A 27,812-nucleotide genomic window follows, 5' to 3' on the forward strand; every position below is an offset into this window, starting at 1 on the left:
CTCCTGTTATGCCCTTTCTTCCCCTGCCTGCCTATGTTCGTATCCAACTTAGTTGGCAACGGAAATTCTTATTAACAGCCGCCTGAAATATACACTGCGGAAGAAGTTTCGGGCGTCTAAGAATGACGCTGATCTTGCTCACTTCAAGACTATACGCTCTACTGTGAAGTCAATGGTTAAAAAAGCGCGTAAAAGATAATTATTGAGCGTCGAAGCCGTCCTTGCCAGCGGTAACTTAAATCCTTTCGGCCCCACGCTCGCAATTCTCGTAATCCCACTCAATCTCTCTCTTCTTCTATTAGTTTTTCTGACTCCACTCCCATATTCCCACAACAATCCTGCGACCTTCTTTGCACCTACTTTTCTTCAGTGGTTTCTCCCTCGAGCCCTCCACCCCCTACACCTCTCATATCTGCCGGCTGCTCTGAATCTCTGGCCATTCTTCTCCTTACACCTTCTTTGGTTGAGTTCCTCATTGGTAATTTTGACCCCAATGTCGGACCTGGCCCCGGCGCGTTTCCTAACCTCTTCCTCCTTAACTGTAGAAAACACATTTCCCTCCCTCTGTGTATAATCTACAACAAAAGTCTAGAAGAATGCTACATTCCCCATCTTTGGAAAGAGGCCCTTATTATCCCTATCCTCAAGAGCGGAGACTCTTCTATTGCTGTGAACTACCGCCCCATTTCTTTTCTCTCTCTCCTTTTGTAAAAAAGGCGCCGGTTCCACTTCTAATCGGAGGTAAAATGGAGACTTCCAAAGTCAGATTTGTTTGTCTTGACTGTTTGTGTCAATCCTTAGAGACCTTTTCTAAAGCTTGTAACGTATAATACCTATAGTATCTCTTTGATTTTTAGGACACTCTTCCTCTCCTTTTACTTTAGACCTCAACATAAAAAGGTAAGAAAATACCAAGATCGACGGCTCCATAAGCCACACCTCATTAATAGGTCGAACCAAACAGCCCGGCATACAGAACGAAAAAAAAATTCCTGCTGAAAACTAACAATGATAAATAAATATGCATTTTTGTTTTGTACGAAACGAGCATTTTATTCAATTTTTCTGCTCACTACAAATGTTAAGAACGTTAACATTTAATTACTCATTTCTGATGTGATAAACCATTGGGTTAGTTATAAAACATATTTTATTATCTAAGGATAAAAGAAAGTCCCCCGTTGTGATCAATTCATTTCTTTTGAGGAGTGTCGTCTTTTTTCTCAGTACTTTGTGCACTCTCGGTGTTTTCATTTTCCAACTCTTTTTTGTCACTGGATTCCTGGCCGTTATTCGTTACTGTTGAGCCGGAATGTTTTGCATCGCCATCAGCCACTTTGTCTTCCGACTTATTCTCATCGGTTTTCTCTTCCTTAATATCTTTCGAATCTTTAACGTGTGGCTTAGCATCCTTTACATCATCCTTGTCCTTTTCATTGCGATCTTTACGATCACGTTCAGATTTATCGCGCTGCTCACGATCCCTTTCCTTTTCTTTTTCACGTTCCTTCTCGCGGTCTTTCGATCGGCTAAACAGAGGTGACACACGGTCGTATACGCTTGATAAAATACTGTAATATTCGTTGTTTTTCCGCTATGAATTGAAATTAAAACCGATTATTAATGCTGACTATTTACGATCCACGCTATTAAAGAAGCCAGAAAAACTTACCGTTATGGAGGATAAGCTTGACTCAGTATCAGACAACTTCCGACTCAGGCTCTTCACATCTGATTGAAGATCTTTAATTTTATTTGTAGATTTTGTTTGGGTGCTTTGTAGTTCGGCATTTTGTTTCCGTAATTCATTTAAAATTTCTTCAGTTTCTTCACGTCCACGCTCTGAACGTTTCATCTGTTCAATGAGTTTCCCAACATCGATTAGACTCCCATTAAACGAAACCATTCCTACGAGTGGAAATAAAATGTTTAAAAAAAATGAAAAAAGTGACTAAATCTGCTTGTACCCGTTGTCGTTTCAGTCGCAGCTTCCTCAGACTTCTCTGCTGCTTTCGCTTTGCTCTTAAACACTGGCAAGAAGGACTTGTTGCCTTTTGCCAATTGTACCATTTCTTCATCATTGCTAGCTTCAGGAACTTCAGTTTTAATTTCCTCAGTTGGGTTTTCTTCTTTGGGTTTATCCGTAAGCTTCCTGCAAAATTGAAATTATCGACATAGAAATAATTTCTTGTCCAGGAAATTTATGTTCTAGTTCTGACCTGTAATAGAAAGCATCCCTTGAAACCACTTTACCCAACAGCTTTCGAACTTGGGCCCGAGATAAGTTAAGTCCGATGATATAGAACAATTCCTCGACATCTTTTTCAAAAATATATCCACAATGTGTAGTGTCGAAGTAAATGAAAGAAAGTAAAAGATCAGGTTTGGCAACAACCATTTTCGGACGTCTTTTGCGTTCGCCTGATTTGATGGAATAGTCATCCTCATCAGAGTCATCATCGCGCGGACGTTTCGCTGATAATCGCCGGTCTTTAATTGGGCCTTTCCGATCGCCTTTCTCATTCTCATTGGGTCGCGCCTCTTTGCTTTTCTCTCGCGAGTTGCTAGAATCATGCTTGCCATCAGAATCCTTTGCTGCTTTATCTCCCGCGGCACCCTTTTCAGAATCGTTTGTATTAGAATTATTCTCCGCAGTATCTTCTTTCTTTTTCGTTGATTCATCCTTGGCGTCTTTTGGTTTTTCCGGCAACATTGCGACTTCCTTATAAATGGTAAACCCGAAGTCGCGCATCAACATCTCATTGAAGAGCTCGGCGAATAGAGAAACCTTTCCAGGGTAAAAAATAGTTGGAAAATCTTGCAACAAAAATCAAGAAAACAAATTTACCTCAAAGGAATGCTCTTTGGTGTCTTCTGGCCTATAGTCTAGAAGCACAGACAATGATTGAACGGCACAATCGAATTTCCCAGATTTAGCTGTTTTTGATGGATGCACGACTATATGCGGAGATTCAGGTAACGTGTAACGTCGTTCCAACTGACGTCGCTCTTTTTCATCGAGGACATTGACACCGTCCTGCAATAATTAATTGGTATATGATATCATTTCCATTTTTGATGAGCACTGGAAATAATATTTTCAAACTAATTTGAAAGTTTCTATAATTTTTACAACAGCGCAGAAGGGATCAAGTATCGTTTTCATGGTCTAGTTTCGAAATTTGATAGAAAAATCTAAACAGGCGATGTGGCAATTCACCACGTTACAAGTATCTACATAACTTGGTCCTAAGTCCAGACAAACCTGGAGGGGTTGAGACAATGTACGCAGTAGCAAGATCAGGAAAAAATAAATAAATAAATGCTGCTGAGTAATATGCATCGAAAAATTGCTGGTATCCAGTCCTGTGAAGAAATGAAAAAGGGTTCTTGACACAATGACGACGTCAAAGCGTAACGAAACTAATACGAGCCACACAAATTCATGTTTGCACCATTAACTTTGATACTCTTACCGATAAGATGAGAGAATTTGAGATATAGCGAGAGGAAACGACATAGGGATATCTGCGCTCCACAAGAACGAGTGGGGCTAAGAATTGTGACATATATGTAGCCTGAGCAGAGCATCAAGGTCTTGGGGGTTTAAAGTGAGTACCTGCAAGTAGAATTCCTCTTCGGGCAAGGATTGTTTTGGAGACCACTATAGAGTCCCGCTATGACTAGCACAGTGATACTGACTTATAATGAGCGCAAGCCCAGAGGATACGAGGCCTATCTAACACATCTGCCGCAACTAAGGGGTACGGCGCCCGAATTATATAGCGCAACTCCACGCTTGAGCCTGCAGGGAGCTCCGCCCGTGATATGAACACCACAACAATGAAACTCCCACAATGAGGCACACTCAAAAAGCATCGGGCCGAGTACACATTCCCCAGAAATTCTGCTGGAACAAATACTCTAAGGGACCACCCCGGTTCACATGGTACAAGATGGGTGGGGCTTCTTGGCAAAAGCCCCTTCAGATGCTTCAGAGTAGCATAAAAATGGCTACAAACCTGTCAACTTTTATAGTATCATCATGTGTCGTCATTGCTATCTTGAAGAGTTTTCGCAACGGCATTAAAAATGTCGAGCGATTTATTGACCGGATGTTGAAAATTTATACCGTTTCCTAACCTATGAACCAGGGAGGGATCGATCCTAAACAGAAAAAGTCACTTCTGGAATTTACACGACATAGAAACCTATAAAGCGCACCAGTCTGCCGCGAATCAAATTGTAGATATTTCGCGAAAAAAAATATGTAATTTTAAAGATACCCAGAAATAAAACTGCACATGGAGGAACTGCCTTTTTCATACTGGGGATCGAAACAGGCAGCGCTTCGAATTTTTCAAAAAAACGACAGAATATTTATCAGAATATAGGGGGCACGGTTAGGGGCCGGATAGCTGAGTGGTACGGAAGATCGCGGTTCAAATCTCACTGGTAGCAATGGGATTTGTATCGTGATTTGACATCGGATACTAGTCTAACTCAGCTGTGAATGAGTACCTGAGTCAAATCAGGGTAATAATCTCGGGCAAGCGCAATACTACTACTGTAGTGTACCGTTACGGTCTTGAATGAAATGCTCTAACACACTTCAAGGCCCTGATCCAATATGGATTGTTGTATACTGTATACCCTGTATACCCTGATCCAATATGGATTGTTGTATGTTGGATACAAGGCCCAGGAAGAAAGAGGGATGAAGGAGTCGGGCGAGTTAGCCGGCAACAGAAGTGGTGCTCATTCAAAACACCGGAAGGGAGAAACCGGGAAAGAGGCTGTGCGAACAATTGAACGAATCAGCAGGGCAACCAACCATTAAAAGAAAACTTGGTAGATAATATTAGCTGCATTAGGGAGAAAAGGAACTTTATGTTGGAGCTCAAGAAAATCAAAGATGTAACCGCATATAAATTCTTCACCAAAATTGGAAGGTCCTTAGAACAGGAAGCCGATATAAGGACTAGCAGGCCCGAGATCTCCATAATCTGCAGAGATATAGATGAGATCATCACGAATCACATTGTGCAAAGGGATGTAAGATATGATTCATCGTCACATTGCACGCAGCAGGAGGTGCCCGGAATACAGAAGAGCCCTCAACGCAAAACACAGATGAAATTGATACAAATCAACCTCACTTACTGCCAGATGGCGCAGGATGTCAACGTGATCATAATATGTGAGCCATATTGAAATCACCGTGGTGGCATTTGGATCAAGGATCAAACGCACCAAGCCGCGCTTTGAACTTGGCAGATCAAGGCTGCCAGGAAATGATGAAGGAGAGGAACTAGAAAATGAATGTGAGAGGACATTTTCTGTTCGAAATATTCGCGAAGCTAGACATTACAATCGCGAATGTTGGGACCTCATACACATTTAGAGGCCTGTGGTCTATGGATAGTGGAGCTGACATACGTGAGCGTCATTTTATAAGTGAGAGTTAGTGGGAACTACACACACAGTAACCACCAAGCGATCTAAATGGAGATCAAGGGCGAATCGAATCTCTGCGGTGCTCGAGTTCGATATATCCCTGAATGGTAGGTAGGTAGGTATTAGTAACCGCGCCGAGCTTAGCTTAGCGCTGTGGTGCGCCGTTTTGATGCCACAATGTTCTTAAGACCATGACTGCTGTTATGAGAGCAGGGAGGCAGAGTCCAGCCGACTCAGATTTTCAGAGCCAGTCCGTAGCATTCACAATAGAAAGCAGCTCTCCCACCCTGCAGCTAAAAATATCCATAGAGAATGGTTTACCTAGTGTCCGTAGTCTGACTCTAGCCAGAGCTGGGCAATCGCAGAGGAAGTACCTAAGGGTTTCACCCCCTTCTCCATAGCTTCGGCAATGCGAATTGTAGGGTATGCCGAGCCTGGCGAGTTGTTGAGCAGTTCATCCAAATAATCAAGCCATTGCTCCAATATGCCCATTCTGTCGGAAATCAGATTTCCCTCTTTGTCTCGGCAGGATGAGCATCGAAGTGTATAAGGTTTCATCCTGCTGACTTGTTGGTAAAACTTCCGCGCCTGGTGCGGTTGCTCCCTGTACTTTTCGAATTCACAGACCTGTTGGTTCTCCCTGGCTTCCTTCTTCCGTCTGTGAAGTCGCTTCTCTGCTCGACGGAGTTCTTGGTAGGACTCTGCACGTGCCCGCGTTCTTTGAGAATTCAACATTACTCGGTATGCCACATGCTTCCGAATTTTCTTGTGGACCAGTGCCCCGTTCAGACCGCAGCAATCTTATATGCATTTGCACACGTTTGGCACAGGAGCTCTCGTGCTCGGGTTTTGTTATAAGCGGGCCAAATCCTCCTTGTTTTGGCACAGGTGGTAAGTCTTCGTCATCTAAGGCCCGCGGCCGCTAAGTAGTGCGAGTAAATTCTGCCCTTGACATTCGCCAATGAGGCACCGACTGTACTCGCGGAAGGACTGCCAAGAACAGAGGCCCGCCTCGCCAATCCGTCAACCCGCTCATTCCCCTCTATATCCCTATGCCTGATAAGAATACTCAAAGTCGGACTGAAAATAAATACCAAAAAACTCAAAGCGTTCAATCTGACAGCTCATTGCGATTTGCCTATGTGTATCGATGGACAGAGCATTGAAGGCATCGATCAATTTGTATATCTATGAGATGATGGCGCAAAGAGCTTGATGTCTCTCATCACATCGCTAAATTCGTCATTCACAGGGGTCAATGATAATCATATATTTACAACTTCAAACCGCATAATTAGTTGATTGTATGCGCGAATTCGATCGAATGAACCTCTAGCCCTTTGATCAACCTGTCTTGTCAAAATCTCCAAAAAGAATTCACTAGGACATTTTTGTGCTACTCATAATTGTATCGCACTCTGTGCTATTTCTACGCAGGCCTGCGCCTTTCAAGAATTTTTTTTTAAATGGGAACATCTTTCCTGTACACATCCAATTTGCAACTAATGTTACTTTTGCATGAAGCACTCTCTCATTAACGAAGGTTCAGTATTGTCAAATATAATCCAAATCTATCATCAAAAAAACGAAAATTGGGAAGTAATATAAATACCAAACGTTACAGAATGGAAGGAACTTCTTCCCTTTCTTTTACATATTTTTAAACACTGAATCTCTCCGAATTAAATCAAGGACAAAACAGAAAATATTTTTTTAAAAAGAAAGCTGTACTAACCTTTTTCCCACTTTTTGTCTCTTCAGGTTTTGTGGCGTCATACTCATCTAAAACCACAATATCATTCATGTCAACATCCGCAGGATCCTCATACCCGTCGCCATCGTCAGCATTTTCTCCGTCTGCTCCAGCATTTTCGCTCTTATCCATATCAACATCTTCATTGCTTGTGTCATCTTTAGTCTCTCCTTGTAACCGTTCAGCATTAAGAGCTTTCGCCAAACGTGCTATGAGTTGAGGCTTTAACCCTAATTTAGGCAATCAGAATATGTTAAATGTGAAAAAGTTCCCGGCTTCTGTTAGACAAGCTAATGATCCCTACCTTTAGAAGAAAGACCGCGTGCCGTCAATTGATCACGTAAATTCTGAATCTTCATTGTTTTTGGATCTAATTCAGAATAAGGTATTTTCTCACATTTACCTGCAATTTCTTCCTGTAATTGGAGAATTGATAGTTCGAAACGATTAATATCACAGATGTAGCTTCCAAAAATCTTGAGAAGTTGTGACATTGCAATGGAATGGATGTTACTTTTCAAGTGAGAAAGCTCCTTGGATGGTGACTTGGCGCAATTTGAATGCACTCACATTCAAGTTGGGCTCTGCACAGAAAAACTTTAACAATCAATTTGCTTTCTTGATGGATCCATCGTCAATGCCGTAAAGTTGACTATACCCCACATTCTGGCGGTAATTTTGGTAATTTATCTGGGTTGATACGTTCAAATGAAAGTTCTTAATCAAAACAAATTATTTTCTAAACGGTTATGTATAGAGAGAGAACATTACATTAGATCTAAACTCTGCCCTACGCCGTTTCAAACGACTGTTGGAAACTAAATGAGTTTATATTCCAAACGATTTTGCTCTCGCTTCATTACAGGCTAATTCAAAACTGAAATGATTAATCCCGTTCAATGCTCGTTTCTACGTCCGCTCTAGATCGCAAATCTAAATTAAAACTAAGAAATTTAAAAAAACTTGTTGTGCCTTTTCGTTTCCGCCATCTTCTGGGGTTGATTCTGAACTGCCTTTTGCTCTTAAAGCTTTGTCACCACCGTTGACACCAGCTTTTTCGTTAGATTCATTTCCGGCTGCTACTTTGGATGAGGTTAAAGTTGTATCCATCGCAGATTGTTCGTCAACTGCCGATCCATCGCCACCGGCTGCATCATCTTCTGCAGGATGTTCAGCTTGATAGAGAACACGTTCGAATGTTGCCTTATAGGTTTGCTGCAACTTTTCCCATTCGGAGCGTGTCGGCATACAGGAATTAATATCGGGCAAAAAAATAACAACTGTTTCCACACGGGCTGGAATCAAATGTCCCTTGTGGACAATTTCCGGTCGACGATAGTAGATCTCCACGAATCGATACCTAGATACACATGACATTTTCCATTGAGATTTTCTTAAAAAACATTATTTCTGTTTATATGGTTGTGATTTGTTTAGATTTAATATTCGTATTTATTTATTTCACACAAATTGGAAATATGCAACATAAATTCAAGAGAAGTATCATGAAACCTGAGCTCTTTTCATCAGTTGGTAAAATTCTGATTTATCTGACGTTCTTATCATTAACTGATCAATTTCCGTACACAAAGCAATTGTGCAATTTTCGAGAAGAGACTCCAAACTAACAAACCATAAAAACGACTTCAAAAGAGATTACTTCCTAGAATATATAAAGCACTGAAATTGCAGTTGAAAGGTACTCACTCCAAAATGAAAATGGGTCAAAGGTAATTGCTTGTTATGATTTGACGGATAATGAAGCAGCGGCTTCATATATATATATGGTTGCCATTTACCCCTTGGTGGGGTATAGCGCGTCAACCATACTTACGCGCCATCGTTCCCAGTTATTTGAAATGCCCTTCAGCTCCCCCCACAACTTTCCCAGGCGCGTGCACTTCTCCTCTACTGTTCTGCGCCAAATGCCCTTGCGGCGACCCACTCGTCGGCCATCTTGGGAGAGTGATATCCAAAAAATCTACGACAACATTCCTGGAGTACCTTTGTGGGAATAACAGAGTTATTGCAAAACAAAGGTGCCATAGCTCCACGTTCTCGGTATCGCCTTTCTCGGGTTTTCGATAAAGCGTCAATGATAAGAGCCGTGACTAAAACATCCATCACCTTCGCACTACGAGGGTGAAGTGAAAAGTTTCCGACCTGATTAAGAAATGGCGCTAGAAGGTCTGATTTTTTACTGATATTCTATAATTCTATCCTTTACTAGTTTGTATCATCAACGGCGCAAGAACCGGTATCCGGTCTAGGCCTGCCTTAATAAGGAGCTCCAGACATCCCGGTTTTGCAGCGAAGTCCACCAATTCGATATCCCTAACAGCTGTCTAGCGTCCTGACCTATGCCATCATCACTCCATCTCAGGCAGGGTCTGCCTCGTCTTCTTTTTCTACCATCGACATTGCCCTTATAGAATTTCCGGACTGGATCATCCTCATCCATACGGATTAAATGACCCCCCCCACCGTAACCTGTTAAGTCGGATTTTATCTACAACCTGACGATTATGATATCGCTCATAGATTTCATCGTTATGTAGGCTACGGAATCGTCAATCCTCCTGTAGGGGGCCAAAAATTTTTCTCTCGAACGCGGCCAAGAGTTCGAAATTTTTCTTGCTAAGAACCCAAATTTCCGAAGAATACATGAGGACTGGAAAGATCATTGTCTTGCACAGTATGAGCTTTGATCCTATGGTGAGACGTTTCGTAGTTGGGTGGACTTAAAGAGGTTCGTACCTCTTGCATTTACCTCAGCATCACGGATCACTTTCTCCAGGGCCAGGTTAAAAAGGACGCATGATAGGGCATCCCATTGTTGTAGACCGTTGTTGATTTCGAATGGTCTCGAGAGTGATCCTGCTGCTTTTATCTGGCCTCGCACATTGGTCAGGGTCAGCCTAGTCAGTCTTATCAATTTCGTGGGGATGCCGATTTCTCTCATGGCCGTGTACAGTTTTACCCTATCATAGGCAGCTTTAAAGTCGATGAAGAGATGGTGCAACTGATGTCCATATTCTAACAGTTTTTCCATCGCTTGCCGCAGAGAGAAAATCTGATCTGTTGCTGATTTGCCTGGAGTGAAGCCTTTTTGGTATGGGCCAATGATGTTCTGGGCGAATGGGGCTCTCCGGTCTAGCAAGATAGCGGAGAATATCTTATAGATGGTACTCAGTAATGTGATACCTTTATAATTGCTGCACTATGTGATATCTCCCTTTTTATGTATTCGACAGATAATGCCTAGTTGCCAATCGTCAGGCATTGATTCGCTGTCCCATACCTTGAGCACAAGTTGATGAACCACTTGGTGTAATTGGTCGCCTCCATATTTAACTAATTCGGCTGTAATTCCATCGGTTCTGGGTGTTTCCTGGCGCATTAACAGCGCTAGATCCGTTTCCGCTGCCCTGTCTAAAAACTGCAAATGCAATTTTCTCAGCACCAAGATCAAGTTGACACTGTTCTGTGCTATTCATCTTTCTGTCTTACTACATGGGAGTAGCACATGGAAAGTGAACTCGACTCTCACTAAACAGCTCCAAGCTTTCGTCAATACCTGTCTGCGTAGTATCATCGGAGTACGGCGGCTTAACACGGCACAAACGAAGAACTTGATCGGTGCACAGGCCTGCCACTTGTATGCACTGTGATTGGAAGACGGCAGTGGACAGATCACACATTATGGAGGGGCGACAATTACATTGCGGGCTGCACCATGCAGTGGAATCCACTCTCCTAAGATGGTCGACGAGTGGGTCGCCCCAAGGGCACTTGGTGCAGAACAGTAGAGGAAAAGTGCGAGCATCTCGGGGGAGCTGAAGGGCATTTCACACGAAAGATGGCGTGGTGTGGTTGACGCGCTATATCCCACCACGGGGTGAATAGCAACCATACATATATATTCATGGAGATCACGTTGAAAAATAAAATCAAAAAAAGTCACAAAAAATGTTCTTTTTATCAGGGCGGAAACCTCTCACCCTGTCCTCGTATGTGTGAAATGAACCCTGCTTAACGAATATGCGAGACATACTTTGTATGAACTTTTATCTTGAACTAACTGAAAATGTACAAGGGGATTGGAAAGGAGTCTTTGGTTTATAATGATGAATGAAATCGAGATCCAGTGATAAAACCAATCAGCTGAGTGGTTAGAATCTAATTAAAACATCAGACAACGACAATAGGAAAGGGGAGGGGGAGAAATATGAAAATTGCGAACCAGTCTTTTTGGGGCCCAAACGAATTTTTTTCTAAGGTAACGGTATGAATTGACTCCCTAGCACGGTAGCATTTGGAGATCAGAAAATTGTCAACCACCTCCAAAAGGCCTTCTGTTGTTGAATGGATTGTGAGGTTCTGCGCAAAGCAATAGCGGAAACTTCATTATTCATCAGACGCAAATTGTCGGTCGATTTCTCTTAGAACCAATCGACAATTATTTTGTTTGAGGATATGAGTTGATCCTGAGATACCATCTATTTGATGGCGGATTGCACTAATATATCTTTGGAGCTGTCAAAAACATTTAAAAATAGCTGAGGGTTTCTTCTAACTTCATGCCAGAGATATTGTCACCGCTCGTTATAATTTATTCTCACGTTGTGCTTATGAAAGACTATAATCGGAGCAAGCACCGCCTGTAACCGCTTTCGTCAAACTGTTTCAAAGGGGAAAAGGGAGCAGCATGTGAAGATTTGCTTCCACTCTGCGACGAAAGCGTCAGCTATTTTTGAATTTAAATCGACAGTTGTTCCTCAACTTGACGGCATTAACGAAAATTTATGCTCGAATGGAGTTGCACGGAATTATTGAATCGATACAAAGTCCGTTCCTTTTTGAATTGAATTATTACAGGTGACGAAAAATGCATTCCATATTCCAGTCAATCACCATAAAATTAGTGGCACCAAACAATCAAAGCCCCGACCGATTCCTTAAGAACTTCATTAAGAAAGCTTGTGCGTTAGATGTATTCCATTTCGAGTTTGCTCCACATGACCGAGCTACAACAGCCGAAGTCTGCTGTGTTTAACTAAAATGAGTCCAAGGCAAGCTACAAAGCAACAACAAAAGGTGAACTAGGGTACCGGACAAGGCCCCACGCCATTTTTCTCATTCATTTAGGGAAAAATAGCGGAGCAACAGCGAGTCGTTCTCCCAATAGAACTTTTCCTTCATGAAAAAAATCAAGAAAGATCTCGATGCAGCTTTGGTGGGGGAAACAAATCAACAACGTCTAGGAAAGCTGACTTTGAAAAAAGGGCTCCGAAATAATTTTTATTGTTACCTGGTTTATAAATTATTGCTTTGCATTACCTTAATATAGTAGAACGGAGGTACTTCACACCTAACTCAAGTATTTTATATTTTTTACTCTAGTTGGCCCAGAAGAATCCATAGGAATCGTGAGGCAAAATAACTATTGGCCTCCTCATAATAGGTATATCGGAATAACAGCTAATCGTTATTTTCCCTTTACTGTGAAGATGCCTTGCACGATCATAAAATAAAAACAACAAATCTTGGAAGCTCCGTTGAATAGAAAAACATGAAAATAGAAAAACGGCGATTCTTTTGTCAGAGGAATCCATTTGTTAACGATGTTCACCTAAATTAGATGTCCTCATTAGTATCGGAGACCGAATACATTTCTCTCTTAACTATGAAACCGTCTAGCCTGTTTCCTTAATAAAAACTGATGGAACATAATTTGAAACCACATAGGAAAGCCCTTCGCTACCTCCATTCCTTGGAGAAAATAAACATAATCCTACGTAAACGTACTTATTATCAGAAAACTGCTATTACAATGGAATAAGCACATCATTGAAATTCTTAGTAGAACCAGTAAATATACCTCGTTCATGACTGTTAGATAATGTTAACAATTATCGTAGAAAATCACAGCTTACAAACTACTTTGCATGCATCATGTCTATTAACAAGTGTAGAATATCGTTCATAACTTCGTATCAATCCAAGTGTCAGTTACTTGGCACTAAGAAATATCAATAAAAAAATTTAAAACATTCTAAACTCCATAAAATCTTTTACACTCACCATTGCGTACAACCGGATAAATCGATTCCCGTCAAAAAATTGCACGTCCTTATTGCAGTTTTAATCAAGACCGATGGGTCTTTATCAGGATTCGGTCCATCCAAGCTAGGGCTCCACGGCCCTCCAATTGCCATTGCTTCATTCTTTCCTCGAATGCCCACTAGGAAGTTAATCAATCGAGTTGGATGTACGTAATCTCGTTCATCATCATGATGACCTTCTTTGTCCTCCATTAAGCACTTTTGATAAATTTCGGCAAGTGGCGGGACTGCCATTAGCATTACTTTTGCAGAAAATAAGTAATCCGCATCGGGTGGATCACTGGCAAAAACTGTGTTTTTAGGTGGCTCCACACATTTATTCATTACTTGGAATTGGCAAGGCCGTTGGATTGAGAATGGATTGTTTGCGGGGAATGCCTCGCCCCATTTGATTTGAGTGAAAAAGAAATCGGAAGGAACGTAGAGATTTGTGTAACGATGGCGAAGTTCGAATACATCAGCTTCGCTCCTGTATAGGAGAAAGAAATTTCATTTTAGAGTAAAATCCACCATTAATAAAGTTTTTTGTATCAAAATCAATTGTGTTGTTCTTTCTGAAACACACAAGAAAGAAGCTAAGAAGCTCAAATTATAGATATTTTCTTTCGCGGTTTTTTAGATCATAATGGAATAAGAAACCTCTACTACGTATCAGAGTTGACAATTGATGAAGACAATAAATATTTGAAAATAAAAAAACAGAAGTTCCCATCGATTGTTGAAAATTTTCATGCAAACAGGTTGCTTGAAATTACTTACGATGTCAAATTGACTTTTGGAATTTGCACCATATAACGAGGTATTACAGTACGTGGTCTACGCCTTTTAGGTGAAGATCGCCGAACTGGACTTCTTGCCCGCTTTTCTGGACTGTCTCGTTTTTCGTCTCGGCGTTCCCGTTCTCGCTCCCTTTCACGCTCTCGTTCGCGTTCACGCTCGCGCTCACGTTCACGTTGATCTCGTTCCTCACGACGCCTTTTCCTTTCATACTCCTCCTGGAATACATTTTTATGGAATTAGAATTTCTATTAGTGGTAGAAAAGAAGAATTAATGCATGTGAACTGAATGTATATCTGAATTCTCATGTTATAATCAATCGAGCACGTACGATATTTCACGATTATTAGTTCTCAAAGTTCTCCTTCTTAATTGAGTCGATAATTTTGTCGTACCAGTAACTTGATTTCTCACAGAGAGAGAGAGAATAGAATCAATTTTCTCGGACAAACTGAGGATAAGGCAACAAGGACAAATAAGTCGGAAAACCGGAAGCTGGACGCTTCAGGTACGAAAGGTTTTGTGTATTTCTTAGTACAGTATCCACTTTCGGGTGATACTGACATTCATAGTCTTCAATTTTCAAAGAAGCAACAAATTTGAGGTATTATAACTTTGTTAGTAATAGTGCGATTTCCACCAAACTTGGTAAAATCATGCTCTATATCACTGCAAAATTTCATGGTACTAGGATGAACTTGAGGGGGGTTTCTAACCAATTACAAAAAATTGTAGTAAAATACTATTATTAACTTTATTTAAACAGATATCAGCATGGAAGGTATTTCGGAGCCCAGGCACCATATAGTGGCAGCCTCCTGATTTTTTTCAGATTTTTCGGTTTGGTAGTTTCTGAGAATGGCCCCCTTAAAGAAGTGATCACTTTCAACCCCCCGCGCTTCCCACCCTTCCAACCAATGTCAAAACTAAGATCGGCTTTGAAAAGTACTAATCGAGACCTTTAATTTGATACCCCACATGGCTATATTTGATGGAAAAAAATTTTACACCCCCCTTTTGCATGTATGGGGACCCCCCCCCCCCTTAAATTCGACCTAAAAGGATGTAATTCACTGTATGCGTGAGCGTTCACAGTTCCCACCTTCCTACCAAATTTGGTGTCAATCGCTATAACCGTCTCCGAGAAAAATGCGTGTGACGGACAGACAGACAGACAGACAGACGGACAGACAGTAAACCGATTTTAATAAGGTTCAATTGAGCAGTACGCAATCTAAGGGCTAGAGTACATGCAGAAGGGGGTGTACAATTTTTTTTCATCAAATATAGTCATGTGGGATATCAAATGAAAGGTCTTGATTAGTAATTTTCAAAGCCGATTTTAGTTTCGATATTTATTGAAAAGTTGGGGAGTGCGGGGGGGTCGAAAGTAATCATCTCTTTAACGGACCCATTCTCAGAAACTACCAAACCGAAAAATTTGAAAAAAAAATCAGGAAGCTGCCACTATATGGTGTCTAGACTCCGAAATACCCTCCATACTGATATCCTTTCAACTAAAGTTAATAATAGTATTACTATAATTTTTTGTAATTGGCTGCAAAACCACCCTTAAATTCATCCAAACACCACGTGCAGTAATATGGGCTATAATATAGAGCATGATCCTACCAAGTTTGGTGGCAATCGCACCGTTACTAATAAAGTTATAATAGATCAGGGTTGTCACTTCTTCACAAATTCAAGACTATGAATGTCAATATCACCCCAAAGTGGATATTCTCACATAATATATGCATATATTACGTGATACGTACTAATGGGGCAAATGCACACTGAAATGTCTTTATATAAGAAATACACAAAACCTTTCACACCTGAAGCGTCCAGCTTCCGGTTTCCCGACTTGTTTCTGAATAATGGCGGTCACGTTCTTGTTGAACAGATTGTATATAACGCACAGGTAAGAAACCGGATTTCGTCACAACAGTTCAGTTAAGCTACACTTGCATAGTTGTTGGCAGACGGTTGGCACGGTCATTTTTCCGCCACCTGTAGCATTTACGCTAATTACAAACGGCGCAATACTTTTAAAACGATCAGAATCAGCCTTTATCAGTTGAAATGATGTGCTCCATCGTGCTGTGTCTTCTATTGTAATGGCAAAATTTAATTTTTGAAAACGGTCTTATTATAGCTTAAGAAAAAATAGAATTCAATTTCTTGTTGGTTGTTGAGCAATTGTTATGCAGACTTCAATATCATGAATCGCGTAGTTGTGCTTTCATTACACTTGCTTTTGTCTTGTATCAAATTTGATTTTTGTTGCCGCTACCCGTGATTCTATATTTCCAATAAACAAAAAAATTGACGATAATTAAATTTTACCCTCCAAAATTTCACTTTGTTACTGGCATATCTTCTTTCCTTAAGGGATAACACCACTGTAAAGTCTTAAAAGGGGTTTTTTTTGAGAATTTCTGGGGGGTGGAAAAGGCCGTAGAGGAATGCAATTGGGATGTGATTATTACGCATATATTTAAGAATATTGCAGTAAACTTTTGTAAAGATATATATAAAGATAGCGCCACTCCAGCAATTCTCCTGGAGCCTGTTGAATTTGAGGTGCTCCGTGGCACGCAGTATAACTAACGCCAAAAGACAAAAGAAAGAAAAATTTTTTAATCTACATCATTGTAGCTAGAGAATGAATTACAGGATTTTAGATATTTTGATTTTTAAAGAATTGGTTAGTATTTGTTGAAAGTTACCCAATTTCAACAAGAAACAAATCGGGAAACCGAAAGCTGGACGGTATGAAAGGTTTTGTATATTTCTTATATAAAGACATTTGAGAGACTACAACTTTAACCTATTATAACTTTGTTAGTAAGTGCGATTTCCACCAAACTTAGTAGGATCATGCTCTATAGCCTATATTACTGCAAAATTGCGTGGTGCTAGGATGGACTTAAGGGGAGTTCTGCAGCCAAGTACTAAAAATTATAGTAATATACTATTGTTGACTTTATTTGAAAATATATCGATATTGGAGGGTATTTCGGAGCCTAGGCACCATATAGTGCCCTTTTGATTTTTTTCAGATTTTTTCGGTTGGGTAGTTTCTGAGACCGGGTTCCTAAAAGAAATTATCACTTTCCAGTTGCCGCCTAATCGAGATCGGTGAAAAAAATACACTATCCTTTTGCATGTATGGGGACTCCAACTCCTCCTTAAACTTAACGTAAAATGATATTACTCATTGCATGGGAGGCCCCCACCAAATTTCGTGTCAAAAGGAGTAACCATTTCCTAGAAAATGGATATGACAGACAGACATTAACCGATTATCACACAAAATGTTAAAAATAGAAACCATTGGAGAAGCAGAAAAGCGGGATGTGGAACTATCAAAAAAGAACTCTGCAGGATACGAGGCACATGATAATTGTCGGGAAAGTTCATTTAGACAGAAGCAACTTGCAACCGGCTGAATAAAAGACGCAGAGAAAATCGGTGTATATGACACTATTTCCTGCTGCGGGTTAAGATACGAAGCAAATAAATTGATAAAGTCGATTAGATTGAAAGCAGTAAGTTGATTCACTACGAAGCCGTGTTACTCTTTCGCTATGACGTCGCAGCAACGCGCGATCAGCCAGCTTTTGACATAACTTTCGAGAATTTTTTTTTAACAGAGTAGTACAAGAGAACGGGTCGGTTAAAGAGATGATCATTTTCGACCCCCCAAACTCCCCACCTTTCCAACAAATGTCAAAACTAAGACCGGCTTCGGAAAGTACTAATCAGGACCTTTCATTTGATACACACTATATTTGGTGAAACAAATTTACGTCCCCCCCCCCTTTTTGCATGTATACAAAAGAGGAAAAAAGTCGGCTTACCGAGAATAGTCATATTTCCCACTACTAGTCATGCAGTCCTTTAAGGTCATGATCATCATCAATGGCGCAACAGCCGGTGTCCGGTATATGCTTGCCTTAAGGGGGTCATCCCGTGTGTCGGGTTGGAGAAATCGATTTTTTTTTTGCATGAATTGTATCTATATATAGTGGAGAATATGTGGGCAAAGGGGTTTTTCGATATTCCGAGTCGTTCAGAAATTACAGGGTTAAACAGGTAAGGAGTTTGCAGCCGCGGCTAGAGTACTTGATGAGAAAGAACATCGAATCTTTTTCTACCTGTTAGTTTTTTACCTGTGCCTTATAAATTTGAACACAGATATAAATATAAAAAGATGGAAAACCAATCAACTGTTTAAACTTATTTGCTGTTTGGAATAAAAAGGATAATCCAGCCTAGAGTGACCACTGAAAGACTTTCAAGCTATATTCAGTTATATTTTGTTGTAAGTATTGTGTTGTTTGTGTGTTCACTGATTTTTTAAATGGATCGTACGAAGGGAGATCGCTTTAACGTTCAACGTCATGCTCGCACTAAAAAACGAATATTTCATGGGAATCGATACTTATCAGAGAAGAAAAAGGACTTCGCATCAACATCAGCAAAGAAACTTTTAGCAAGCATGAACATGGATGTTCCAATTGCGACAAGTTTTGTATATTGTATATTGGATTTTGCTGGAGTTTTCTCCGGTATTTCTGCAAATTTCTGCAAATAATAAAATATACGTAGTAGTAAAAACGGAATGCGTAGGACATGTCGAGAAAAGAATGGAAACGCGACTTAGAAATGCAAAGAATAATCACAATGGCATTGGTGGAAAAAGGGCTGGAAAACTTACTGATGAGGTTGTTAACGACCTCACTACATTTTTTGGGCTAGCTATTCGTCGACACGCAAATTCGATAGAAGGAATGAAGCAAGAAATTTGGGCAACTTTCTTCCATAAATGTTCTACAGACGAAAATCCTCAGCATCAAAATTGTCCAGCAGGCGAGGACAGTTAGTGCAAATGGCGCAAAACGGAAGCTAAAGGAGAACTGGATAATTTCCACCACGAGAAGGCACCTTTGATTGAAGAAGTTCAAACAGTCATCAAACCAATCTACGAAGATTTGTCACGAGATGATCTGTTGAACAGATGTTTAGGAGCAGAGACCCGGAATAAGAATGAGTCGTTAAATGCATTGATCTGGACTTTCGCTCCTAAACACCTTCATTCCGGGCCCAAGGCCGTAGAAGTAGCCACTTTTCTGGCTGTAATTATTTTCAATGAAGGATTCAATGGCATTCTTAAAATCCTAGTGACAATGGGATGTCAAGTTCAAGTCACATATGTCAGGTTTATGCCGACCGCCGTAATGAAGCGCGAATTTGGCGGTCCGAACGACGATCGACTGACCTCGCTAAATGAGCCAGAATTTAAACCAGAGAGCAACAATCGGCCTTACAAGACTTTTTTGAAGAAACGGAGGGTGCTCCCTATGGAATAGGTATAGCAGATTAATGGAGAGTTAAAATTTTACTGTTGATAATCACATTTAAATTTTCAAATGCGTTTTTCTCGAAACTGCATCTTGAAAATCGGCTGCCACCATAGCTCAAAATCTATCCAACCAAATTCTTTGAAATTTTCACGACTTCTTTAATACATATTTCTACGGTCCGCAAACTAGGATAATTGCAATCGGATGGGTCGTTTTTTTAAGGTTTTGTGTAAACACAAAACCTTATTAAAATCGGTTTACTGTCTGTCTGTCTGTCTGTCCGTCACACGCATTTTTCTCGGAGACAGTTATAGCGATTGACACCAAATTTGGTAGAAAGGTAGGAACTGTGAACGCTCACGCATACAGTGAATTACATCCTTTTACGTCGAATCTAAGGGGGGGGGGTCCCCATACATGCAAAAGGGGGGTGTAAAATTTTTTTTCATCAAATATAGTCATGTGGGGTATCAAATTAAAGGTCTCGATTGGTACTTTTCAAAGCCGATCTTAGTTTTGACATTTGTTGGAAGGGTGGGGAGCGCGAGGGGTTGAAAGTGATCACTTCTTTAAAGGGGCCATTCTCAGAAACTACCAAACCGAAAAATCTGAAAAAAATCAGGAGGCTGCCACTATATGGTGCCTGGGCTCCGAAATACCTTCCATGCCGATATCTGTTTAAATAAAGTTAATAATAGTATATTACTACAATTTTTTGTAATTGGTTGGCAACCCCCCTTAAGTTCCTCCTAGGGCCATGAAATTTTGCAGCGATATAGGCTATAATATAGAGCATGATCTTACCAAGTTTGGTGGAAATCGCACTATTACTAACAAAGTTATAATACCTCAAATTTGTTGCTTCTTTGAAAATTGAAGACTATGAATGTCAATATCACCCGAAAGTGGATACTCTCACATAATATATGGATATATTACGTGCTACGTGCTAAGAATTACACAAAACCTTTCGTACCTGAAGCGTCCAGCTTCCGGTTTCCCGACTTGTTTAAGGTTTTGTTTGTAAAACAAAACCTTATTATAATAAAATCGGTTTACTGTCTGTCTGTCTGTCCGTCACACGCATTTTTCTCGAAGACGGTTATAGCGATTGACACCAAATTTGGTAAAAAGCTGGAAACTGTGAACGCTCACGCATATAGTGAGTTACATCCTCTTACGACACATTTAAGGGGGGTCCCCATACATGCAAAAGGGGGATGAAAATTTTTTCTCATCAAATATAGTCATGTGGGGTATCAAATTAAAGGTCTCGGTTAGTACTTTTCAAAGCCGGTATTAGTTTTGACTTTTGTTGAAAAGGTGGGGAGTGCGGGGGGTTGAAAGTGGTCATTTTTTAAACGAACCCATTCTCAGGAACTACCCAACCGAAAAATCTGGAAAAAATCAGGGGGCTGCCACTATATGGTGCCTAGGCTCCGAAATACCCTCCATACCGATATCTGTTCAAATAAAGTTAATAATAGTATATTACTATAATTTTTAGTAATTGACAGGAAAACCCCCCTTAAGTTCACCCTAGAATCACAAAATTATGCAGCAATGTAGCCTACATCCTAGCCTAGGTCATAATCCTGCCAAATTTGGTGAAAATCGCACTATTACTGACAAAATTATACTAGGTCAAATCTGCGCTCCTCTGCAAATTCAAGACAATAAATGTCAATTTCACTTGAAAGTGGCTATTTTCACATAATATATGCATATTTTACGTGCTACATGCTAATGGGACAAATGCACACCCAAATCTCTTTATAAAAGAAATACACAAAACCTTTCATACCTGAAGCGTCTAGCTTCCGGTTTCCCGACTTGTTTATTCATAAAAAAAGCCGTAAAAAACACCAAAATCCAAAAAATTAAGTTTAAAAGCCCACCAAAAATTTACCTTTTAATATTTTCTAATTATCCTAGTTTGCGGACCGTGGAATATTGTCCACATTAGAATGCCGTTTAGTTTTTTTCCCTCAGATGAACACAGCATCCTCCAGCGTGGCAGCAGAAAAACACCTTTTTTTGGAGATGGGTGCATAAATTGACACGTATTCCAAAAATTAGCTACGATATCAAGCTAAAAAATTTACCATATATACTAGAGATATCAATAAACATATGGTGAAAAAATCACATTTCTATCTTTATCCAGTCCTTCAAAATAATTTTTCAAAAAAAGGCAAAAAAAAACGGCCTTCACACGGGATGACCCCCTTAATGAGAAGCTCCATAAATCCGGGTTTTGCGCCAAGGTTAGCTAATTCGATATCCCTTCGATTACCCCTATAAAGGGATTCTTCTCTTGGCCGCGGCTAAGAATTCGGAATTTGGAAAGACCAATACATTGTACAGTAAGAGTTTGAATCCTATGATAAGACATTTCGCACGAAGCAGTTTTTGTAAACCGAAATAGATTCTGTTGGCTGTCAACAACCGGGCCGATATTTTGTCGTTACCGTTTTACCGTCTATGATTTTAGACCCCATATGTTTTCTGTTTTCCCTTAGTGAGGTATAGTTTTTCAAGCACACCTACGGTGACATGGATAGCCCTTCAGCTCCCCTCGGGACTTCCCGAGACGTCCGCACTCCTTTTCTACTATTCTGTGCCAAATTCCTTTGGGGCGACCCACAAGTCGGCCATCTTGGGAGAATGAATTCCACTATATGGCGCAGTCAGCAATGCCTCCTTAATGTGACCTGATCCACTGCCACTTTCGACTTGCGATCACATCGGCTACGGGCATCATGCGGTATGTGCGCCGACGAAGTTCTTCGTTTGTAATAGTATCAGGCCAGCGTTCTCCTATGACACGACGCAGACAGATGCTGACAAAGACTTGGAGCCTCTGGAGTTAACTTTCCATGTGTTACCCCCACATAGCAACACAGGAAGACGAATAACACAGAACAGTCTCAACTTAATCTTGGTGTGAGATAACTACATTTCCAATTTTAGACAGCAACGAAAACGGATCTGGCGCTAGTAATGCGGCAGAAATTCCGTGCCACCATCAGCAGAAAACACGATTCCTAGATGTACAAATTGATCGACGCATTCGATACTCGGTCCAATAATGCAGATAGGAAGAGCACGATGACCCATCAGACTGAGAATTTTAATTTTGTTGATGTTTATCTTCAATCCACTTGCCACTCATTCCAAATCCAAAGCCATATGGTTAAGGTCCACGACCCGGTGAGAGAGCAAACAAATGTCATCAGCGAGGTCGAGGTGTTTGAGAAAAGATGTCGTATTTCATTGAATCGATAAGAAGAACGGTGACAATATGCAACATTGACGGACCTCAAATTCCTCTGAGATCGCCATCACATGCTTCTCCTGCGTAGAGCACGGCAGATACACTCCCTACACAAGCTTTTAAATAATAATAATAATCGTTGGCGCAACAATCCATATTGGATCTAGGCCTTGAAGTGTGTTAGAGCACTTCATTCAAGACCGTAACGGTACACCACAGTACACTGTGGGAGGCAATGTGGTCAGCATTGCGCTCGCCCGAGATTATTACCCTGATTTTGACTCAGGTACTCATTCACAGCTGAGTCGACTGGTGTCCGACATCCAATCACGATAACAAATTCCTCTGCCCCCAGCGAGATTTGAACCGCGACCTTCCGCTACGACAGCCCAGCGCTCTAACCACTTGAGCCATCCGGACAAAAGCTTTTAAAAGCATCCTCAAAATGGAAGATTTTCAGGTGAAGCGAAGATAGAAACTTGGTACACTGTTCCAAAATGATAGCAGTAGCACTTGGCCTTCCAGAATACAAAAGCACATTGCCGCAAGAGGGAGAAAAGTACTCTTCACAGTCCGCTTAGATCCAGAATGTCTAGGTTGCATAGTTCGACTGAAGGAAGCGGGCTCGACTTGGAGAAAGCGGGGAACGCATATACCCTTGTCGAGTAGCATATTCTAATTCCGGAAACGAATCATAGTCCGTTTTCGATAGCCGAGGGTCAGTCGCTGTCCGAGACGTTGTCGATGTTTCGATAGCAGTAAATTTTCAAATTTCTATCCCTTTTTCGTCGACTTTTGTGACAAGCGTCAGGTGTCAATAAACCGTCATCGTTGTCGCAAAAGTTCGATTTTCTCAACTTTTCTGCGTGCAACATTGCGAGTCGGAGTCACTGTGTATTGCCCCATACAATATACGCAATATACGCAACGAATAACCCAAATACTGTTTCATCTGCTGTATACTCCCTTTTCTTCTATAGTGTTTTATTCCGAATTCAGATCTTGTTCCCCTTCATTATTCTTTCGTTTAGTGACTGCATCCTCCAATTGTTAAGTCAAGCAGCGAGCAGTAGTAGGTTCATTTTGCCAAATGTACCCTTCCATCTGCTCCGGGGTTTTTTAAGTTGTCATTTGCCTTATATCTTGATCGTGAGTCTAAGAATTTACCTGTCATGCATATGGCTGCCCACTGGAGCCTTCGAATCTTTATATGAATCTTTGACTAATAAAACCGCGTGAGGGCGGACACTGAACATCGGATTATTTTGAGGATTCGCTATCAAGAGTATGCGTTGCCTGACTTTCAGCCTGATTTATTGTCCAAACGTCGCTACCGTAACACACTTCGTGATAAGTAAACAACAGCCGCAAACTTCTATATGGGATATACCGGCACCGTTGTTGATTCCTGGCAATGTGCTTCAGTTCCTTATACGATTTTCTAAAGTAGCTCTAAAGCGCCCCACTCGCCGGACATCCTGAAATAGTAGGTTCCACTGCATAGCATAGCTCGTCACCATTTTTCAATACATGACCTATCCACTGCTACTTCCGCTTTCTGAATAATAAGTCCACGGGTATGTGGTTCGTAGACTAGTGAAACTTTTCATTTATAATCATCTCAGGCCAGAATACGCTGACAACGCGACGTAGATAGGGAGCAGCAGATGTCACCAGCGTTGTCGAGGAAGTTGAGGAGGAAAGAAATCGGTCATTGAACACTTCCACATCCGTGTCCTGTACCGGATTCCACTCTGAACTCCAGTTTGCCCTCACAATAGCTTTTTTCCGGAATGCCCCTCCGGCGTAGAGCACTCCAAATACTTTGTCAAAGGTCTTCTCAAAATCAATTAGAGCAGTGATCTAAACCTCGCACACTGTCCCTTATTGATTCAAACGATATTAATTTGGAACATACAGAATGCTCCAGGACGAAGATCAGGCCGTTATTTATCGATCAATATTTGAAGACGTGTTTTGTAGCCCTCCGGGATTATTTTCGTTATCTTCGCATTCAAGTACCACTCCAAGAGGGATGTCTTTCTTTGGAATCTTAACGATCATCCTATTCCTCCAGTCGTTCTGAAAGATCTCAGATTCCCAGGGTTTATGAACGAGTGGAAGTGGCAACTCTACAAAGGCAAGTTGTTCAGAGTTTGCGTCGTTCGCGCAGACAGATGGCCGCTCTTTTCCCCTGCAGACAAACTCAGCACCATCCTTTCGAGACCGCCTTTCAGCAGCTACCAGCAGAAGTGTCACTCCAGATTCGCGTCTGCTAGCCCGTCTTTCCAAAGTACCAAAGGACATATATAGCCTGAAATTCCGCGTAAGCTGGGGGAAGCGAGCATTCTGGGAGATCTAAGTACCAATAGTCCAAAAACGAGTAGCAGCATAGCAAAAAAAAACCAGCCACAGAACTGCCATACTAAAAACGTAACTACCTAACTTTATATGATTTCAAAGAGTAGCTGGCAAAATCAAGACAAATAAGGAGCGCGAATGCAATTGAGTACTCCAGAGTATACAACTGTTCCGTTTCTAGCAAATGCATTCCCATATAAATTTTAGTTTCACCTTTCAATGCTTATCTGACCAAAGTGGTTGCAATGGACAGAACGATTAAATAAGTTCTCGCTCATTGAATAACTGATGCATGAAACTGAATATAAGCAGGCGTGACCACGTTTTCCGTGCAACGGTCTACGTTCCATTGATAAACATTCAACAACAATATAAGAAGGGAACCGGCAGCCAATCAGTAAAAGACATTCGAGTGGATTTATTTTACATACAAGCAATTCCGTACTTAACTTGAAAAAGTGCCACGCTATGCTTGATTCATCGCATCTCAAGCGATAATGGGTGCAATAATAGAAACCTTACGCCAACAATCGAAACTGTTAATGGGAACTAAGCTCAAGGTTATATAAACGAACGTTGTAATCGCAACGCAGAATCGAATCAACTGAATGGAATTTGTTGTGAAATACGGAAGGAAACCTACCTCATCGCGGCTGTGCTTGGTATCCTTGCGACTCGTCCGAGCTGGTGATATACGTCTGGGTGGTGGTGGTGGAGAGGCACGCCTAGAAGTGTTTCGTCCGAACTGACCAGCGTACTCGCCTGGCGGAGGGACTGCATTATATCCCGATCCACTGTTGCCACCAGAACTCAAGATGGGCGGTGGCGGAGCCCGTGGCATGCTGCCACCGGTGCTATTCCCTGAGGCAGGAGACACAATTTGTATCCTCGTTGCATTCCATTTAAATGGAGAATTCTGGTTGAATGAAGCCTCAACCAGCACCCGGTCGCCGATCTTAGGAACGGTGCCCTTGCATACGTTCTTGTGGAAAAAAACCTCGTCATCGACGAACCCGCAGTCGTTGTGAACTTTCGTCACAACCCCTACGGCATTGTAGTTGGTTGCGGGAGCCTGCTGCTGCGGCTGTTGTTGCTGCTGTGATGAGCCGAACGCTACAGGATTTAAATTAGCTCGCGCTGACGGTGTAGGATACGAGACGGGCGGAAAGAGAGGAGTTGCTGTCGTTTGCATTTGATTCATATTATAGGACGCAACCCCGACATTTTGCGTCTGTTGCGTTTGTTGAGCCATTCCCATGTTTTGCCCGTACATTTGCGCTTGATTGGGATAGTGCATGGAGGCGTTAGTTTGCATTTGGGACTGTTGATTGCCGGCATTTCCCAGGGTGTTACGCTGCCACGGCGGATTCGACGGGCCACTATACGACATACTTTTAACCGGTTGAATTGGTTTGAATTATTTATAACAAAGCACTTCTAAGACGATAATGATAAGATTCAATGGAAATGCTTAATAAAATAAGAACTTGATAAGGGATTCGCCAATTTTGGGAACACACGCCTCACGTCAATTAAAAAGTTTTGTTTCGACTGTCAGAAAATTTTCGTGGTGGAAATGAAAATCAATGGAAATATTGTGGTGAATTTGTGATCGGTGAGTGGTTCGGGAAACGGATATGGTTTTCAAATTCAAGTTTTCAAGTAGAAGTTTGAATAATTTCTTATTTTTTAGTAGAGGACCAAAATTATTAAAAATATCTAATATTTTTGTAAACAAAATTCATAGTAAAAAGCCGAGATCAATTTTTCTTGCGAATATGTGGTTCTGAGGTGTTTTTTTCGATAAAAAAGGTTATCTAACAGGCCTTTTTTAGGTTTTTTGTAAAACATTCTCGATTCAAACAAAATTTCGTCGTCATGTGGGAACTAGGAAATCTCAAGCATACAGTGAGTGACATCCCCATGCATACAAAGGGGGTTGTTGTCATCTCATGTACTTGTTGTATTATCAAATGTAAGGTCTCGATCAGTACTCTCACAAGCAGATTTGAGTTTCGACGTTAATTGTAAAATGAATGGATGAGAGGTAAAAATGTGCAAACTTGAAGTAAGACAGAACTCATTTTGGGAACTACCCAATTCAAAATGAAATTCGAGCCTCAAAATATGTCCCTTTCCGATATCTGCTCAAATAAACTTAAGCGTGTCCGGATAGCTGAGTGGTTAGAGCGCAAGGCTATCGTACGGAAGGTTGCGGTTCAAATCTCACTGGTGGCAGTGGAATTTTGTATAGTGGTTTGACGTCGGATACCAGTCGACTCAGCTCTGAATGAGAGTACCTGAGTCAAATCAGGGTAATAATCTCGGGCGAGCGCAATGCTGACAATGAATGAAGTGCTCTAACATACTTCAAGGCTCTGATCAAACATGGATTGTTGCGCCAACGATTATTATTATTATTATGCAAGTGCAACTGCCACCGTTAATTTATTTTGGATTTATTAGCATAAATGGGTAAAAGTGGCATCAATTTGATCAGTATTGGCTGATTAATTGGTGAAATAATTCAGAAAATTAATATGACCACTTCTAAAAGGAAATTAGTTGTAAATTAATTATAATGATGTAACGCCTTACATCATCATCAATGGTGCAACAACCGATATTCGGTCTAGGTCTGCCTTAGTAAGGAACTCCAGACGCCCGATTTTGCGGTCCACAAATTCAT

At 41.0% G+C, this 27,812-nt stretch overlaps 1 protein-coding gene across 1 annotated transcript; it reads right to left on the bottom strand.

Moving 5' to 3' along the window:
- Nucleotides 1-1,026: 1,026 nt before the first annotated feature.
- On the bottom strand, nucleotides 1,027-26,684 carry LOC119656984 (cell division cycle and apoptosis regulator protein 1-like). The gene is made up of 11 exons (XM_038063719.1): nucleotides 25,767-26,684; nucleotides 14,095-14,330; nucleotides 13,295-13,804; nucleotides 8,183-8,570; nucleotides 7,515-7,626; nucleotides 7,193-7,440; nucleotides 2,849-3,037; nucleotides 2,220-2,788; nucleotides 1,968-2,152; nucleotides 1,673-1,908; nucleotides 1,027-1,594 (listed from the first exon to the last, which is right to left on the bottom strand). Exons 1-11 carry the CDS (start codon nucleotides 26,511-26,513, stop codon nucleotides 1,193-1,195), a joined length of 3,822 nt encoding a protein of 1,273 aa, XP_037919647.1. The 5' UTR covers nucleotides 26,514-26,684; the 3' UTR covers nucleotides 1,027-1,192.
- Nucleotides 26,685-27,812: the final 1,128 nt, after the last annotated feature.

Source organism: Hermetia illucens, chromosome 5 (assembly GCF_905115235.1).
Source record: "Hermetia illucens chromosome 5, iHerIll2.2.curated.20191125, whole genome shotgun sequence".
NCBI classification, from domain to species: domain Eukaryota; kingdom Metazoa; phylum Arthropoda; class Insecta; order Diptera; family Stratiomyidae; genus Hermetia; species Hermetia illucens.

Coding starts and splice junctions, on each gene's coding strand:
- LOC119656984 (XM_038063719.1), bottom strand. CDS start 26,513: ATGTCGTATAGTGGCCCGTCGAATCCGCCGTGGCAGCGTAACACCCTG. Junction 7,441..7,514: donor ACGCGGTCTTTCTTCTAAAG/GTAGGGATCATT, acceptor TGCCTAAATTAG/GGTTAAAGCCTCAACTCATA. Junction 1,595..1,672: donor CAAGCTTATCCTCCATAACG/GTAAGTTTTTCT, acceptor TTCAATTCATAG/CGGAAAAACAACGAATATTA.